Source organism: Barbus barbus, assembly GCF_936440315.1.
Source record: "Barbus barbus genome assembly, chromosome: 26".
NCBI lineage: Eukaryota > Metazoa > Chordata > Actinopteri > Cypriniformes > Cyprinidae > Barbus > Barbus barbus.
In genome coordinates, this window is record NC_136754.1 from 29,204,355 (window position 1) to 29,224,099 (window position 19,745).

Sequence of the window (19,745 nt, forward strand, 5' to 3'; positions counted from 1 at the left end):
GCATGACTTCACCAGCAGAAGCGCTCGAGTCTTTGAAGAGCAGACAACAATGTTCTTCATTTTAGTGCTCAGAATTGTTAGATCTTTAAAGGAATATTCTTTAACAACTACAACTTAAACTCAAACCAAAAGGACATGGGATAACATGCACTGATGAATTCTTCACAATAAGACTGTGTATGTTTTAAACATGTAACGCCTGACATATGAAATAATACATAAAAAAAATATATTTTATTGGAAAGGTTTCACTGAACCTTTAGATAAAGTATTTATAAAAATCTAAAAAAACCTAAAATACATGTGTTGAGTATCATATTTGATACATCAGGCTTTTATGGATCACATAGTGTGATATAGTGAGAAAATGGACAAGTCTTTATTTGAGGAAATATTTGGTAATGCAATGCAATGATGAGATGAACAAATAAACATCCCTCAAATGCCTGATGATCATATTTTAGACTTAAAGCATTTGTTTTCTAAAAAATTATGTCTGGATGATCAAGTAAGACAACGTTGCTTCAGTCTAGCAAGTGTTCATCTTGAAATATTACGAACAATATTAAAGATTTTACAGCATGATTTTATGAAGCACGAGCTGAAGCTGGACGTACACTAAAAGGCCTTTTGAAAAGTATAAACTATCAGATGACAAAAGGCTTGATAATTTAATCATTTGTTTATTGTTGATAATTGTTGATCAGTTATAGGCCTTATAAATTTGTGAATCAGATATGATCCAGTTGGCTTTATTGGGTGACTAAAGAAAATCAGTTGACTTGATTGTTCTTCTCTCAAATCAGAAATGAGATGTTTAGCTTAGTTGACAGGGAAAGGACTTTAATTTCATTACATGTGTAACAGAATCTGTACTGTCTGTGATAAACACCTCTTTTATTTCTCTCTCCTCACAGTGTCTCAGCCGAGCGCTGATAAAAAACAATGCTGCGAAACTATCCGAGGAACACTGTTAAACTTCACTACAGGAATACACAGAACAAATACAGACCATCTCACTAACTGGAGCAGTTCATTCTGTCTCAATACTGGACGTAACTCTCAATACGTCAGCGTTGTGAATGTGTCTCAGAAGACTAGAGGATCCTACAGGATAAGCATCCACATGCTACTGAGAGGAACAGAGACTCGGGAGGATGTCAACAGAGGCAGAACTTCAAGCAGATGTCAAACTCAGCGTCAAGAAGGAGTCCAGAAGACGAGGTCGGTCCACAAGATTTCTTTCTTTCTTTATTTTGCTGAAAGTGCGGATGGCACCAGCCTGAATGTCACTACATAACTAGTGCAATTCATATACAGCACAGTACTATTGTCATCTGCCATCTCTCACACTTCAAAATTAATTTGATTAAGGAACACAAACATGGCTGAGAGAATGTGCAGAGCTGATAAAGAAGCTGAAATATAATATTTGTCGAACAGTAATTCTCATACATCCATTTGTTATTTCATAGTTTGGTCCCACTTTATGTTAAATCTTCTGATTTCACATTATAGCTTTGGGCGATGCGCAAACTGACATTGAACTCATAATGTATTGATTATCATCTTGGCACCATGTTGATATCATTTTCCTGATTAAACTTGGCGAAGGAAGAGACACGTCAGCAGCACTGGTTCTGGCATGATGTGTAATTATAGAAATTAGATGAGCTTGTAACCAATCACAACATGCTAATACCCTTGTAGTTAATTATTATAGGCTAACTGTAGTGATCCAGGGTGAGCCATGCTTTGGAAGATGGATTTATGTACTCGCTCACTATTTAGATTTTGATCAGTTCAGACAAAAAAAAAAGTTACAGTGAAGCTTTAATAAAATTCACTTGAAGTATATGTTTTGGTAAGGGTAGTATGTGAAAATTAACTTGTGTGTATTTATAGTTTGTTTAGTATTTATTTGAGTATTTTTATTGTATTTTTCCACAAATCAGAATAGACATGTGATGCATTTTTAGGTTGATACACCATATATTTTATTAGTGTGGACAGAAGCTGACAGGTAATTTGCCCACAATAACCTAGGCTACAAACAGAAGTGCATTTGCAAAAACTAGAAACAGTTTTAGATTTAGTAAGCCATTATTCTCCATTTTCATGAACTTTATTCTAGCATTTAGGCTCAGCCATTTCACTAAAATAATTAGTCAATTGTTATGCATAAGTGAAAGTATGTCTAATTTTCTCTTCATCATCTCATCTCAAATGCTCATACTCAAAGAACTGATTCTCATACGCTTCTCACATTTTGTTGTAAATGTAAAAATCTAGTTCAGTATTTAGGTGAGATTTAGAAACGGTCAGTGATTTGGAGTAGGATATGTTTGACAATGACTGTAGGATTGTGTGTGTCATTGGGGAGAATATATAACTCTACCCTGCAATAACATCTTGCTTCATGCCTGATGAGAGAAATGCTGAAGTTCTCGATCACTTAATGAGTTTACTGTATGTATTGGTACAGGTACTGTATTTTGTACATTGGCATTTTTTCTTTGTTCAAATTGAAAAACATGTCCGCGTTTTGATGTTGTGTCTGATGAGAGATTCAGTATACCTGTGGTCTGCTCTCTCTGCCCATAAATGATAAATGAAATTGCCTCAACCTTGAATTTTTTCCATCTCCATAGCAACTGCTGCTTGCTGACAGAAATCCATGTGAAAAGTAATTCAAACACACAGCTGTCATGCGAGCAACACAAACACACACACACACAAACACACATGCATGAATGCACACACGCACACACACACACATGCATGAATGCACGCGCACACACACACACACACATACACACACGCATACGCATACACACATACACACACGCACACGCATACACATACAGTAACCTATGGCAGTTCCGGCTGAACATCAAAGTCGTAGTAAACGAGCCACAGCCCTTTGAAATAACAGCAACAGAAATATCAGTCTGGGTTGAGCACACTGAAACACTTTCATTATATTCACACTTTAAACATGTGATTGTTACAGACATGCCAGGCTCTGCCACCTCCCAATCACAACGATCACATTCACCTGAGTTCTAATCACACTCACCTGTCCCGCATCACGTCCCTCATTACCGCCTAGCATAAAGCCACACACCACCCAGCACTAGATGTCCGATCTCGTTCATGAGAAGAGGACTTCCAGAGCGCTCACAAGCCTTTGCACTATTGCTGTGATACTACTTACCTGTCATTGTGAATATTACCTGTTCCCAGGATCCTGTTCCAAGTTTGCTCCAAGATCTCCGTGTTCCTGTCTCAACGGCTGCGGTGTGGGTGTGTGGCCAACGTTCACTCCTGGATTCCCCGTGAGAACCTGCAAGTAACAGATCAAGAGAACCGCTGTCAATTCCTGGATATCAACCCCGGGTTCATCACCACTGCTTACCTCTCAGCCATTCAGTCATTCAATAAACTCACCTGAACCTGCTAACCGTTTTGTGTCCTCCGTTCTGTAACAGAAGATCGGACCATAACAGACTTCTCCACCATGAGTTCTTCAGACCCCTTCCAGGAATTGGTGGAGTTATTAAAACAAACCCTCACCTCCGCCGCATCATCTGCTCCAGCGATCGCTTCCGGCATCAGCGCTCCGTCGACGGTTGCCACCCCCATGGCCGAACCAGCGCCCTACTCAGGCTCGGCGGAGGAGTGCAATGGGTTCCTTTTGCAATGTTCCCTTTCGTTTGAACTTAAGCCTCACAATTACCTCCTCACCGTCCCTGGGATTGCGCCATAGACCTCCATCCGGGTGAGTCAGTGCCCCGCGGCCGCATCTATCCCCTTTCAATTCCTGAGCAGAAGGCCATGGAGGAGTACATTGAAGAGGCTCTCAAGCAAGGCTATATTCGCCCTTCCACGTCCCCTGCCTCATCGAGCTTCTTCTTCGTAGCCAAGAAGGACGGCGGGCTACGGCCCTGCATTGACTATCGAGCCCTTAACCAAATTACCGTTAAGTTCCGGTACCCACTTCCCCTCGTTCCTGCGGCTTTAGAACATCTCCGAGGTGCCACTGTCTTTACCAAGCTGGACCTCCGCAGCGCCTACAACCTGATCCGAATACGTGAGGGGGACGAATGGAAGACCGCGTTTGTGACACCCACTGGCCACTATGAGTACCTCGTCATGCCATATGGACTAGCTAACGCCCCCTCCGTATTCCAGGACTTTATGCACGAGGTGCTCCGGGAGTTTCTCCACAAGTTTGTATTGGTGTATATCGACGACATCCTTATCTACTCCCGGAGTATGGCCGAACATCGTCGCCACGTTGCGGAGGTCCTCCAACGCCTGAGGGAGTATAATCTGTTCCTCAAGGCAGAAAAATGCTCCTTTCATCTTCCCTCAGTGCAGTTTCTGGGCTACAACATCAGCAACAGTGGTATCCAGATGGACGAGGGGAAGGTGAGGGCGATTTGGGATTGGCCCACTCCTGATACCATCAAGGGACTCCAACGTTTCCTGGGGTTTGCAAACTTTTACCGCCGGTTCATTCAGAACTACAGCACCATCTCCAGCCCTCTCACCAACCTGCTCCAAGGAAAGCCTAAAGCCCTTATCTGGACCCCAGCAGCCACCCAAGCCTTCCGAGAATTAAAGGATGCATTCACCAAGGCCCCAGTCCTGATTCACCCAGACCCCAGGGAACCGTTCGTTGTAGAAGTCGATGCCTCCACGTCAGGAGTGGGCGCCGTCCTATCCCAACGGCAGGGGACACCATCTAGACTCCATCCATGTGCCTTCTTCTCCCGTAAGCTCAGCCCGGCGGAGCGCAACTATGACATCGGCAACAGGGAGCTTCTGGCCATCAAGCTAGCCCTAGAGGAGTGGAGACATTGGTTGGAGGGTGCCCAACATCCATTCACCGTCTATACCGACCACAAAAACCTTCAATATCTCAGGGAAGCAAAACGACTAAACCCCCGTCAGGCCCGGTGGGCACTCTTCTTCACGCGGTTCAACTTCTCCATCTCATACCGCCCTGGATCCAAGAACGTAAAGGCTGACGCCCTTTCACGCCAATTTGACACCCAGGAGGATAGCCTTGAAAACCCTGAACCCGTGCTCCCTAAGCAGATGTTCGTTTGCCCCATCCAATGGGATACCGACTCCGCTCCCTCCACCAATGTTCCCACGAATCCGCCGCCGGGCTGTCCCCCAGAGCTACAATACATCCCCAGGTCCCAACGCACTCAGCTAATTCACTCTGCTCACACATCTCTGGGCACTGGCCACCCAGGGGCCAACAACACCCTCTCGCTGCTTCGAGACCGCTTCTGGTGGCCCAACATGGCCAGGGATATTCGGAGGTTCGTTCAAGGTTGTGCAGATTGTGCCATGGCTAAGAACCCTCGCCGACTGCCAGCAGGCAAGCTCCTCCCTTTACCCGTTCCGAATCGCCCCTGGTCACACCTAGGAGTAGACTTCGTCACGGATCTGCCTCCATCCGACGGCAACACCTGTATTCTAGTCGTTGTCGACAGATTCTCCAAGGCCTGCCGGCTACTCCCGCTCAGAAATCTGCCCACCGCCTTAACTACAGCAGAATTATTGTTCAACCACGTCTTCCGTTACTTTGGTATCCCGGAAGACATTGTCTCAGATCGTGGACCCCAGTTTATTTCTCGAGTGTGGAGATCCTTTTTCAAACTCCTAGGTGTGGCCGTCAGTCTCTCATCGGGCTACCATCCCCAAACTAACGGGCAAACGGAACGGAAGATCCAGGAGGTGGCCCGTTTCCTCCGAACCTTCTGCCATGGCCACCAGAACTCCTGGAACCAGTTCATTGGCTGGGCCGAGTATGCCCAGAACTCCCTTCGCCAGCCTACCACTGGTTTAACCCCATTTCAGTGCATACTCGGTTATCAGCCACCAATGTTCCCCTGGTCAGGTGACCCCTCGGATGTGCCTTCTGTGGATTTCTGGTTCCGGGAGAGCGAGAGGGTCTGGGACGCCGCTCACCACCACCTTCAGCGGGCAGTGCGTAGGCGCAGAATGACCGCGGACCTTCGTAGATCAGAAGCCCCCGTTTACCATCCGGGTCAGAAGGTCTGGCTATCTACGAGGGACATCAGGATGCGCCTACCCTGCAAGAAACTAAGTCCCAGATTTGTTGGTCCCTTCCCCATTGTCAAACAACTTAACCCTGTCACCTATCAACTTCAGCTCCCTCCCCGGTACAAGATCCACCCTACCTTTCACGTCTCATTATTGAAGCCTTATCACCCCTCTGTTCCTCTCTCCACAGAGCCTGGCCCTCCGGCAGAGCCCCCTCTCCCATTGATCCTAGAGGAAGGAACCATCTACCAGATCAAGGAGATATTGGACTCCCGACGCCGAGGCGGTCATCTAGAATACCTCATCGACTGGGAGGGATACGGCCCAGAGGAGAGATCGTGGGTAACCCGAGATGATGTACTGGACCCGATCCTCCTTGAGGAGTTCCACTTCAACCATCCTGATCGCCCCGCACCCAGAGGTAGAGGCAGACCGCCACGGCGTCGGGGTCCTCGGCCCTCGGGAGCGGGCCGTGGAGAGGGGGGTAATGTTACAGACATGCCAGGCTCTGCCACCTCCCAATCACAACGATCACATTCACCTGAGTTCTAATCACACTCACCTGTCCCGCATCACGTCCCTCATTACCGCCTAGCATAAAGCCACACACCACCCAGCACTAGATGTCCGATCTCGTTCATGAGAAGAGGACTTCCAGAGCGCTCACAAGCCTTTGCACTATTGCTGTGATACTACTTACCTGTCATTGTGAATATTACCTGTTCCCAGGATCCTGTTCCAAGTTTGCTCCAAGATCTCCGTGTTCCTGTCTCAACGGCTGCGGTGTGGGTGTGTGGCCAACGTTCACTCCTGGATTCCCCGTGAGAACCTGCAAGTAACAGATCAAGAGAACCGCTGTCAATTCCTGGATATCAACCCCGGGTTCATCACCACTGCTTACCTCTCAGCCATTCAGTCATTCAATAAACTCACCTGAACCTGCTAACCGTTTTGTGTCCTCCGTTCTGTAACAGTGATACTAGATCAGAAAAGCCTGTTGACTGCAGTCCACCTCAAAAATTAGTGAAAAATGTCATTTTTGGTGTCATCATTGGTTTTTTCAACTGCTTACACACAAAATCTTTACTTGTCACACAATTTCTGAAACATTGACACTCAAACAGCAGAAGCACACAACAAATCTGCAAAACCATACACTAATTCTCAGCCTTTGACTTTGAAAACACATTTTTTTGCAAAACACAACACACAATTCTCTATGTAACACATAAAAGTCTAACAGGAATTAATATTATGGCAAAGGTGTTTGCAAATGTTTGCTTATGGGATGTGTTTGTGATATTTTGAATGCAGTGCTTCATTTTGCAAGAGATATGAGACATTTTGCATTTTGAGTGGAATTCTTGGATTTGTGCATAAAGTTTTGAAAAAAAAGAGGCAAATTTTGAAAATGTGTGTAAGCAGTTGAAAAAAAAATGTAAAAACGTATCAATTTACCTAACAATTTATATAATACACAAATACAACATATTTTAATATAACAAATTTTATCCAATGCTCCCTATAAATCACTACCACAAAACAAGATATTGGGCTGAATATTCCTGCTGCTCTTTTCCATGCAAAGAAAATACAAACAATTATTCTATTTGATTTTATTATTTTATTTTACTGTTTATATTATTACAAGACGTGTGTGTTTTATGTAAATCACTTTATAAATAAATATAAACAAATAAAAAAAAATTATAAATCTATATAAATAAAGCTTTACATACTTAATAAAGCAAAGGGCACCAGTTAGTGGATTCTACTTAGACTGTGGATCAGTTATCATTAATTAATATTTAATGATGGAACCTATTAATATTTATTTATGCAACCACCAGTCCATGGTCAGTTGGTGACCTCTTCATCCTCAGCAGATGCTCTCAAACCTGTCAGGCCTCCTTTTATCAAAGCAGAATATCCAAGTTTCACTTAGTGACAACAATCTCCCATTTATTGATTGACTGATTGATCTTTGCCTGCAAGGTCAGTGACTGCATTAGTGTTGGACTTTAATGTCACTTCCTGTTTCCTGTGTCTTTTGTAGTCAGTTTGGCCGTTTCTCAATATGCGTACTTGTCTGTTCTTGTGGACTTGTGAAACGTCATCAGTCGCTGCCCAAGTACTGTTCCAATTCAAAGTTCACATCTAGCCAAGTCCAGTTCAAATCCCCGGATGTGTTCTTGATCCGCCCTTTTACCGAGGATGCATCGAGAGGTGACTTGTGCGGACTTGATACGGGCCATAACCCAGAATTCAGTTCGTCCTCCCGTCCTCGAGAGTTCGTTCTTCTGAGTCGAACTTGGCAAGTCCAAACTCGAAAGGACGGAAGTCCAGACTCTGCGAACTTGGTATTGAGAAACGGCCTTTGTTCCTCCTTAATTTGTGTCCCCAGGTGTGTCTTGTTAAGCTTGTTGGCCAGTCAATGTTTGCTGGTAGTTTCATCTGCCTTCTTGTTCTCCGTGTTTAATAAACTTTTAATAAAGTCCTTACTCTTAGGTCCTCATCTTCTCCTGCATTCCTTCTTCCCCTTGTTACAATTAGTGGTATAATGGCTAATTTTGATTAACATTAATGTTCCTAAAGAATTCATATCAGACTCACAAAGCTATATTTCAACTGCTTACACACACAATATTTACTTGTCACACAATTTCTGAAACTTGACACTCAAACAGCAGAAGCACACACCAAATCTGCAAAACCAGACACTAATTCTCAGCCTTTGACTCAGTTTTCAATTTCATAAAACTATTTTTGGAAAACACAACACACAATTCTAACAGGAATTAACATTATGGTTTTTGCAAATGTTTGCTGTTGAGATGTGTTTGTGATATTTTGAATGCAGTGCTTCATGTGAGGTATTTTGCATTTTGTGTGTAATTCTTGGATTTGAAGTTTTAAAAATGTAAGCAGTTGAAAAAAACTGTAATACTGAAAATACATCAGACATTAGAAGTTGTTATAACTCCCAACTATGTACTATGTCTTTTTTTCTTTTTTTTCTACTATTTCAGTTTTTTAGTGTGTCAGCTTTAAAAAATAACTTAATTTCTCAAAGACTAAAACATTGATTTTAACAAAGTTTGCAAAAGCATAATTTTATATTTATACATCCTAACTCTCTTACCTTCTCTTTGGAACACTGTCGTCTGATTCATAATAAACCATACTGTATGTTCTGCATTAAATATGAGGCGTATCTGGTAATTTGTCTCTCGGGGGTTGAAAGGTCAATGGGTTTCTGTGTCAAGGCTCCAAAATCTAAACAGCCTCTTGACAGATTGGTGCGTCTGGAGACTCTCGTCCTCCTCCCCATATGCTGCCATCTGTCCTGCTCTCACAGAGCCGCTGAACATTTGCCGGCTCACACATGCTCCTCTAGGAGATTCACTGATCTACTTTCATTTCAACAGATCCAAAAGATTTACGTTGTCATCTGAGAATAGACCAAAATATTGAGCGAAGAAGTGGCTTTCAGCAGAGCATTTTCAGATGTCAAACCAGAACACATAAAGCTTTGTAATGAAACACAGGCTTTTTTATTGAAAACAATTTCAGTAAAATGGTCTTGTTAAAAAAAAAACAATATAATGATCTTAATGGGTCTAAAATAGGCTGTATTTTCTGTTTTTATTTATAGCAGAGATATGCCTGGCCATTTCTTCATGACATTCACCTGTATGCTTCATCTCTTGTTTAATTGATGGGTTTTAGTTTCAGTGCTGCACACATTTAGAAAATAAAACAGAAATATATATTAAATAGAAAAGAAAGAAATTCTTGCCTTGTTCTGGCTTGTTCAACCCTTCACATTGTATGAATCGGAAAATGGTGTATTATATAAATATTAATGAAAAAAAAACAATCTGTACATTTTACACAATTTAATAAGCATGACATTTTCATAGCGGCTTTCATATATAACCTAAGTCTATATAACCTAAGTCTCTTACCCCTGGTTTCACAGACAAAGCTTAAGCCTAGTCCTAGACTAAAATGTAAATCTGAGCTGTTTCAACTGAAAGAAACTTGCACTGACTGATTTTAAAATATATCAGCGCCTTTGTTTTGTGTTATGATGCACACCAGTAATGTTTTTTTCTAAGGCATGTTTATAAAAATTACTTAAACGTCCTGATTGAACTATGGCCAAATCCTGGCGTAGACTAAGTCTTCACTGAATCAGGTCACCATTATAAGCATTATAAGCAGTCTCACTCGTCTCTCTGTGGTGTTTGTTCAGGTCGGGATCGCAGCGAGCAGGCCCTGATTCAGCGCTTCAGGGGCGACGGCGTCAGTTACAAGGCCAAGCTGATTGGGATTGATGATGTGACGGCCACACGCGGAGACAAGCTGTGCCAGGACTCCATGATGAAGCTGAAGGTAAAGAGTCCTCAAAGAGCAGGAAGTGTGATTGCTTCAGTAAAGCTGTGTTAGGAAATCAAAGACAGCAGGACGATGCTTTGTCTTACACAGATTAAATACAAAGCTTCTGATGTTCTGCATTTGTTAGTCACGTTGGATAGAAGAAGAAACATCTGGTGAATGAATAAATGCAAATGCACATCTCATGGATGAAATATTCATTATATTGCTCTTAAAAGCATGAAATGGACATACGAAGAGTTCATATGCAAAAACAGATAACTTTGTTTTATACAATTTTCAAAAATCATGTTTTTTCATTGTGTATTCAAGTAATCTCAATCAAACTGCAGTTGGGTATCGCTGGTATTGGAAGCCACCCACAGTGCATTCAGAAAGTATTCAGACTCCTTTATTGTTTCACAAAGCAAAAAATAAATACATTTATTAAAGGGTCTGAACACTTTCCGAATGCATTGCATGTGTATATTGTAGTCAAGCTATTCAGTATTGCCTTGAGAAAGATATTAAGTTTTCAAACCTGCTTCAAGTGACCATGGAACGTGCTTAGAATTTCATTATAGAACAAAAGGCTAATAAAATGAGAACATCTGCTTCAAAGACTTCACCCAGCATGATGACTTTCTTTTTTGTCTTCAGAAGTCTGAGAAAATTAGCAAACTAGACACATCTTTCACATTTAGAAGTGCTTAAAAGTATCAGAAGTGACCTTACAAATGAGAAGAGTTGAGCAAACATCCTCTATGGCAACATATTGCTAATAAAGTGAGAATTTACCTTTACTGCAGACGTTTCTATTCATGCTTGCTTTTAATTCTTCTCTCCCTCCTTTATTCTCTGTGTATGCTACAGGGAATTGCTGCTTCAGCGCGGTCAAAAGGGAGCCACAAACAGAGGATTTTCTTAACTGTGTCTTTTGGTGGAATCCAGATTTATGATGAGAGATCAGGGGTAAGTGTATTCTGCAAGCGTGTAAATCCTAAATCTGTTTAACTGTGATCCTCGTTGTGCAGTTAAACACTGCTCTGATTGGATTTAAATGTTGCCAAAATGTTAAAATGCTCAAATTTTCTTGTCATGATTAGGATATTTAAGTTACAAAAATATTTCTACTAACTTTATTTTCACCCAGAGTGTTACATTTATTTTTTACATGCTAACCTTTTCTCTCGACGCTATAAGAACATTCATCAAGTAAAAATAACGTCCTGAGGACATTCAAAGAATGTTGTTTTTTTCCCTCAGCATTATGAGAACGTATATCAAATGTTAAAAATGTTGTAAGAATCTTCCATAAACATCATTACTTTAAGAATGTTTTTTCTTAACATTTATGTAATTTTGCACCAGCAAAGATGTTACATTTACATGACAACAATTGTCCTAAAAATGCCAGTAGTTGTGAAAATGAATGGCCAAAATGTATAAAAATGTTGTCCATTTTTATTGAAAACGATGTGGTGTGAACACCCTCTTAATTTAACTATAATTTTACTGCTGAAAAAAAAAAATTGAAGGTTGCTTTTCAGTAGCAAATATATTGACTTAAAGGGCTAGTTCACCCAAAAATTAGCCCATGTTTTACTCACCCTCAAGGTATCCTACATGTATATGACTTTCTTTCTTCAGACAAATCCAATCAGAGTTATATTAAAAATTGTCCTGGCTATTCCAGTCTTTTTAATTGCACTGGAGAGGTGTTTATTTTTTTTTTTCAGTAGTCCAAAAGAAGTCAAATAAAGTGCATTCATCCACAATAAAACATTCCTCACACGACTCCGGGGTGTAAATAAAGGCCTCCTGTAGCGAACTGATGTGTTTTTGTAAGAAAAATATGCATATTTAAAATGTTATAAACACTTTTCTCTCACTTCTGCTGACTGTCATATGCGGAAGCGTTCAATAGTCTTTTGGACTATTGAAAAAAAAAAAAAAAAACACCCGCCCAGTGCAATTAAAAAGATTGGAAGAGCCAGGACAATTTTTGATATTACTCCGATTGTATTCATCTGAAAGAAGAAAGTCATATATACCTAGGATGCCTTGAGGGTGAGAAAAACATGGCTAATTTTAATTTTTGAGTGAACTATCTCTTTAATTACACAAACTTCATTTCTAGGAAGGTTGGGACATTTTGGAAAATGCAAAAAAAAAAAAAAATAATCTCTTCAAAGGAAAAGGAAGTCTCCTCAACCTTTAGTTAACTGATGAAATTTCAAAGAGTTTTATTTATTATGTTATGCCTGCAACACACTTAAAAAAGCTGGGAAGGAAGGCATGTTTACCACGGTGTTACATCACCTTTCAGTTTAATTAGACTCGTTTGATTGAACTGATTGTTTCTCTCTAATTAGATTAGATTAGATTCAACTTTATTGTCATTGCACATGTAAGGTACAGGGCAACGAAATGCAGTTAGCATCTAACCAGAAGTGCAATTATACAGGATATACAGTGCCTACAATATGTTACATATGTACAGAATATACAGATAAGGCAGTAATATGGACATAATTTACACATTTTTAAACACTATCAGTATGATATACAGATGGGTGATATGAACATACTATACAGATGGATTATGCAGTAAATGTATGTACACAATGAGCAAAAACTATGAACATAATTACGAATTGATATGAATAAGCTATGCATTAAGATATATAAACACTAGTGCAATGAACACTGAAAGTGCATAGAAAATAAAAATGTCAGTACATAGTACTCAGTGTGTAGATGGATTTTTATTTATTTAAACCAATTTAGTGATGGGGAGGGGTGAAGAGTTTATAGTGGTGTGTGAGGGGGTATCATCGGGCAGAGTTCAGTAGGGAGAAAGCTGTAGGGAAAAAGCTGTTCCTGAGTCTGCTTGTCCTTGATCGGAGGCTCCTGAAGCGCCTCCCAGAAGGCAGTAAGTTAAACAGTCTATGGTCAGGGTGAGAGGAGTCCTTAAGAATGCCGCGAGCTCGACGTAAACAGCGTTTTCTCTGGATGTCCTCAATGGCAGGAAGTGGTGTCCCTTTGATGCGTTGGCCGGTTTTCACCACCCTCTGCAGTGCCTTGCGGTCAGCAACTGAGCAGTTCCCATACCAGACTGATACAGTTGGTCAGGATGCTTTCAATCGCACACCGGTAGAAGTTCACCAGAATGGCTGGAGACAAGTGGTTCTTCTTCAGTGTCCTAAGGAAGAAGAGGCGTTGGTGAGCCTTCTTGACTAGGCTGGATGTGTTGGTGGTCCAGGTCAGGTCCTCCGAGATGTGGGTTCCCAGGAACTTGAAGCTGGAGACACGTTCAACAACCATCCCGTTAATGTGGATGGGGTCATGTGTGCCACTTTTCTTCTTCCTGAATCCACAATAAGTTCTTTTGTCTTGCTGGTCACTAATTGTTGCAGTTTTGCAACTGCAATGTTTGCCCTTCCTTGCTTGATAAAAAAACTTAAGACATTCAACAACCCGTGTCCATTGTCATCTGACACTCCTCCTTTATGATGCACTATACATTTTCAGTTGGGACAGATCTGGACTGCAGGCAGGCAGTTTTTGCCAATAAGGATGTAAACAGACACCCCTTACGAAAATTAACCATGGTTTTACTACAAATAAAACCAAAAAAACATGGTTACTATAGTTAAACCATGGTAACCACAAATTAACCATGGTCTTGCAGCACTAACCATAGTTTAACCATGGTATTTGTAGTAAAACTGTGGTTATAAAGTCAATACACCAAGAAAACCATGGTTACTACAATTTTACTATAATAAAACCATGGTTAATTTGCATAAGGGACTGGCAAAAATTCAAATATAAGCACACTTTTTGCATGAAAAATGGTATAATATGACTGATTTTGACATACAGAATGGTGTGATCCACAGGTCTTACAGCACCACCACTCTGTACATGAAATCTCCTACATTGCCAAAGACACAAGGGACCATCGCGCCTTCGGCTACGTCTGCGGAAGAAAAGGCAACCACAAGTTTGTTGCAATCAAGACCAGCCATTCTGTTAGTGTTCATAGCTCTTAATATTGCTTAATTCCAACTGTTCTCATGCCAGTTAAATGCTATAACCTCAGTTATCCTCTTGTAGGCAGAGCCAGTCATACTGGACCTGCGTGACCTTTTCACCCTCGTCTATGACATCAAACAGAAGGAGGAGTCACAGAAAAAGGCTCAGAAAGACAAGCACTGTGAACAAGCCATCTACCAGGTAAGAGCCAAACAAGAGCAAGGCTTTCTTCAAAAAAAATTAATTGCCAGTAACTCTTTAGGGTCAAATTCTGCATGAGTTTCTGTTGTCCATATGCATCCTGCCAGACAGGGTGCCAGAAATGGCATATAAATCTCTCGTATGAAATAGAAATCACTGATAATGTAAGAGGGTGTTTTAAACAGCCCTTTCCTCTGCCACAATTGCTGTAAAACTTATTGAGCCCCTCTCAACGAGACTATCCTGACTCAAAAAGAATGTGAAAAGGGATTTTAATAATGAAATAGAATAGACTATTTAAAAAAAAAATCTCACAATTACTAAGTGCATTGCCTTTGTAGCATTAATATTAGGTTATTATAATAATTTTAGATAAGGACAGTCTGTTTCAAAAAGTCACGTTGATTGGCACATTTGACAAATAAACCTGCATTACATTGAGCTTCCTGTGACACAAAGAAAGCAGCTCCACTGAATATGCTAAAGGTACAATGAAATATTTTTATTTTTATATACTATATACCAACATGTGGTTGGGCTAATCAACATTACAAAAGACGCCAGTAAAACAACAACAGCAGCAGTGTCAGGAGTAAAGCGCATAGTGGTAACTTTTGACGTGATTGAAGTTCGAATCCACCTTTTGCCGAACTCGTTATTTTCCCTTTTCACATCACACATATTCAATTCAGTTCAAGTTTATTTGTATAGAGCTTTTCATGATACAAATCGTTGCAAAGCAGCTCTGCAGGAAATTAAGTTTCTCCAATATATTTAGTTGTACCTTATCAGTGGTGACTATGTCAAGTTGATGTACATATGACAAAAATGTATGGTACAAATTAGTTAATGATGTAATCAAACAGACGATGAACACTATTAACAGCAATGATAATATGCTGCAAACAAACTTATAGCAAAATTTTGTAGTTATGTATGTTATTTCAGGGTTAGCATCATCTGAGGTCCTCTGAGGGGTTGGTATCATCTCTTCTCAGGTGTTTGGTCATCTCAGATATTTTAAGGGTTGTAATTCCTAGTTACCATGGAATGTCAATCCCGTGGCAGAAACAGAGAAACAAATAGAGACACAATTAGCGTAGCTGATTAGCGTAGATAGAGGTCATGAATGCATGAACCAGCTTTTCTGCATCAGAAACAGGTAACATGTTTCGAAGCTTGGCAATGTTTCTAAGATGGAAGATTGCTGTTTTTGTAACATGGGAAATATGATTTTCAAAGTTGCTGTCTAGTATAACACCCAGATTTTTGACTGTAGAGGAAGTAACAGTACAATCCATTTAGTTGCTAATTGTAATCCTAGAGATTCTGTGTACTTTTTTTGGTCCAATAAGTAATATCTCTGTCTATCTTGGTCATGATTGGTCATCCAATATTTTAAATTTTTAACACACTCCGTTAGCTTAGATAATTAAGAAGTTTAATCTGGTTTTGTTAAGATATATAGTTGAGTATCATCAGCATTACATTGAAAACTAATCCCGTATTTTCTGATAATATTACCAAGGGGCACCATGTATATTGAAAATCACAGAGGACCTAGGACAGATCCTTGTGGCACTCCATACTTTACTGGTGATATCACATCTGAAAGGCATTAATGTTCAATAAAAATTAAGGAAATATTCGAAAAGTGGAAAATAAAGTGACTCACGGTTGTTTATGGAGTAGGGTTAGAGGTAGGTGTAGGGAGGACTTTTATATAATAATTTAATAAAAATGATAATTTACACTCAATACGTAATTATTGCACACTGTTATAATGTACTATAATACTGAGGTGTAGATATCTACCACTATTTGTAGTATAAGTAGCATCTAATACTACTTACACCTTTACTGACATTTTAAATAGTGTGAATAGAATATATCTGTCACGGTGCACACAGCAGGGAGGATCAAGGACACGCAGACGAGGAAGTAAACTCAAACAATAGACTTTAATGTCGACATCAGGACAAGGCAAGGCAGACTCACAGACAAGAAACACCGGGGGTAACGAGTAGACCAGATGGCATTACACTGAACAGACAGGACCATAAATACACAGGTAAATCATAGATAATTAACTCAAACACACCTGGAACAGAATAAACTACTAATCACATCAGACAAGGACAGGAAACAAACCAAATATGGGCATGGAAACACAGGGAGCACGACACAAAACACACACAACAGAGGTCTGACAATATCACTATTTGCACATAGTCACTGCCAATAATTATATTTATTGACCTTTGAGGGCTAGATTGAGGTTGTAGTTAGTTGATTATTTCACTCTATTGTTATTGTTTGTCACCGGTTGCAGTTCTTGCTGTTCTAACTTAGCATAAATTATGCATCTTTTAAACATTTTGCAATGAGTGTGTGTTTTAAAGTAGACACAATTAATTATATTTGGTGGTGATATCAAATTTCCAAATTTTGTATCAAAAAAACATTTATAATCGATGGTTTAAAATGTGTTAATATCATGGATATTGAGTCAAAATTAGCCTAGGTAATTTTCCTTTGTTTTTTGTATTAATATTATTCAAAGCTGTGCATCTGTAAGCTGCTCAGTAGCTTTTAGTTTCATAGTTGTAGTAACAACATTTTTTTATGTCCAGAAAATACATGGGATACTTCACGTATATCTTTGCTTTACATTATTGTCCTCTTTTCTGTTTTCAAACATAAGAGTTGTTCATTTGTGATGATTCTCGTTTTTTTCCCTTTATTAAAACACTACGAATAATGTTTTTCTTAATGGCTGACACAGACGATTCTGGAAGATGAGATTGATGATCCAGTGTATCAGGTGAGCGAACTCATTTACCACGAGCTTAACCTGATTTTATGAACAACTGACATTCTAGACTTGATTTTATTATCATTTAACTCCTCCATTTAAGTGTTGTTGATATTTTTTTGCAGTTGATGCTTACAGAACTTCTGTTAACCATTCAGTCATTGCCAGTGTATTGATATGCAGTCATGTTTTGTGGTTCTGTCTATATGATCTGTGGAGAGTCATAAACAGCCCAACTATATACTGGATGTTCTCTGATACAGTGGAGGGAAACAATTATTTGATCCCCTGCTGATTTTGTACGTTTGCCCACTGACAAAGAAATGATCAGTCTATAATTTGAATGGTAGGTTTATTTGAACAGTGAGAGACAGAATAACAACTAAAAAATCCAGAAAAACACATTTCAAAAAAGTTATAAATTCATATGCATTTTAATGGGTCAAATAAGTATTTGACCCCGTCGCAAAACTTGAATTGGTACTTGGTGGCAAAACCCTTGTTGGCAATCACAGAGGTCAGACGTTTCTTGTAGTTGGCCACCAGGTTTGCACACATCTCAGGAGGGATTTTGTCCCACTCCTCTTTGCAGATCCTCTCCAAGTCATTAAGGTTTCGAGGCTGACGTTTGGTAACTCGAACCTTCATCTCCCTCCACAGATTTTCTATGGGATTAAGGTTTGGAGACTGGCTAGGCCACTCCAGGACCTTAATGTGCTTCTTCTTGAGCCACTCCTTTGTTGCCTTGCCATGTGTTTTGGGTCATTGTCATGCTGGAATACCCATCCATGACCCATTTTCAATGCCCTGGCCCTGATGGTACATGGCCCTGTACATCGTCCCTTTGATGCGGTGCAGTTGTCCTGTCCCCTTAGCAGAAAAACACCCCCAAAGTATAATGTTTCCACCTCTATGTTTGTCGGTGGGGACGGTGTTCTTGGGGTCATAGGCAGCATTCCTCCTCCTCCAAACACGGCGAGTTGAGTTGATGCCAAAGAGCTGGAATTTGGTCTCATTTGACCACAACACTTTCACCCAGTTCTCCTCTGAATCATTGGCAAACTTCAGACGGGCCTGTACATGTGTTTACTTGAGCAGGGGGACCTTGCGGGCGCAGTGTGTTACCAATTGTTTTCTTGGTGACTATTGTCCCAGCTGCTTTGAGATCATTGACAAGATCCTCCCGTGTCGTTCTGGGCTGATTCCTCACCGTTCTCGTGATCATTGAAACTCCACGAGGTGAGATCTTGCATGGAGCCCCATTCTGAGGAAGATTCACAGTTATTTTGTGTTTCTTCCATTTGCGAATAATCGCACCAACTGTAGTCATCTTCTCAGCAAGATGCTTGGTATGGTTTTGTAGCTCATTCTTGTGTAGGTCTACAGTCTTGTCCCTGACATCATTGGACAGCTCTTTGGTCTTGGCCATGGTGAAGAGTTTGGAATCTGATTGATTGATTGCTTCTGTGGACAGGTGTCTTTTATACAGGTAACAAACTGAGATTAGGAGCACTCCCTTTAAAAGAGTGTTTCTAATCTCAGCTCCTTACCTGTATAAAAGACACCTGGGAGCCAGAAATCTTGCTGATTGATAGGGGATCAAATATTTGATTTCGCTCCTTAAAATGCAAATCAATTTATAACTTTTTTGAAATGCGTTTTTCTGGATTTTTTGTTTTTATACTCTCTCACTGTTCAAATAAACCTTAAAATTACAGACTGATCATTTCAGTGGGCAAATGTACAAAATCAGCAGGGGATCAAATTATTTAGTTCTCCACTGTACGATGAATCCAGTGCTCTCTCTCTCACACTGAATACAGACAACTTTAACCATCAGTTTAACACCCAGATTCATCTCTAACCAGAATCCCTATGATAGAAACTCTCAAAATGTCTTGCTTTAGTTTGGTTGAAGTAGCTTGGTTTAGTAGTTTTGAAGCTGTTGCACCATTTTGTGATGGGAAAAAAAGTGTTTTTACCTGTTGAAATAGTCATTTTAGTATTATTATAAATAAAATTTTTATTACATTATCAGATTTCATTGCTCATTCATAGCTCATGAGACGTATGCCGGCCATATGACCATATGACTCTAAAAGTTGTTGGATTGCTGTTCTTTCGCATTTACACAACAGTCTGTCATTGCAATGTCAATACCAGCCCAAACACATTTCACCCTGCAGGACTTGGATCACAGACAGGTCTAGATATTTAACCT

The 19,745-nt window shown here is 40.3% G+C and overlaps 1 protein-coding gene across 1 annotated transcript in view; it reads left to right on the forward strand.

Moving 5' to 3' along the window:
• Positions 1 to 917: 917 nt before the first annotated feature.
• Positions 918 to 19,745, forward strand: part of LOC306845545 (disabled homolog 1-like) — a 28,501-nt gene continuing 9,673 nt past the window's right edge. The window contains exons 1-6 of the mRNA XM_079378416.1: positions 918 to 1,224; positions 10,346 to 10,485; positions 11,341 to 11,439; positions 14,373 to 14,504; positions 14,590 to 14,709; positions 17,495 to 17,533. Of these exons, the coding sequence (XP_079234542.1) occupies positions 1,158 to 1,224; positions 10,346 to 10,485; positions 11,341 to 11,439; positions 14,373 to 14,504; positions 14,590 to 14,709; positions 17,495 to 17,533 (597 nt within the window). The 5' untranslated portion in view covers positions 918 to 1,157. The remainder of the gene's footprint in view (positions 1,225 to 10,345; positions 10,486 to 11,340; positions 11,440 to 14,372; positions 14,505 to 14,589; positions 14,710 to 17,494; positions 17,534 to 19,745) is intronic.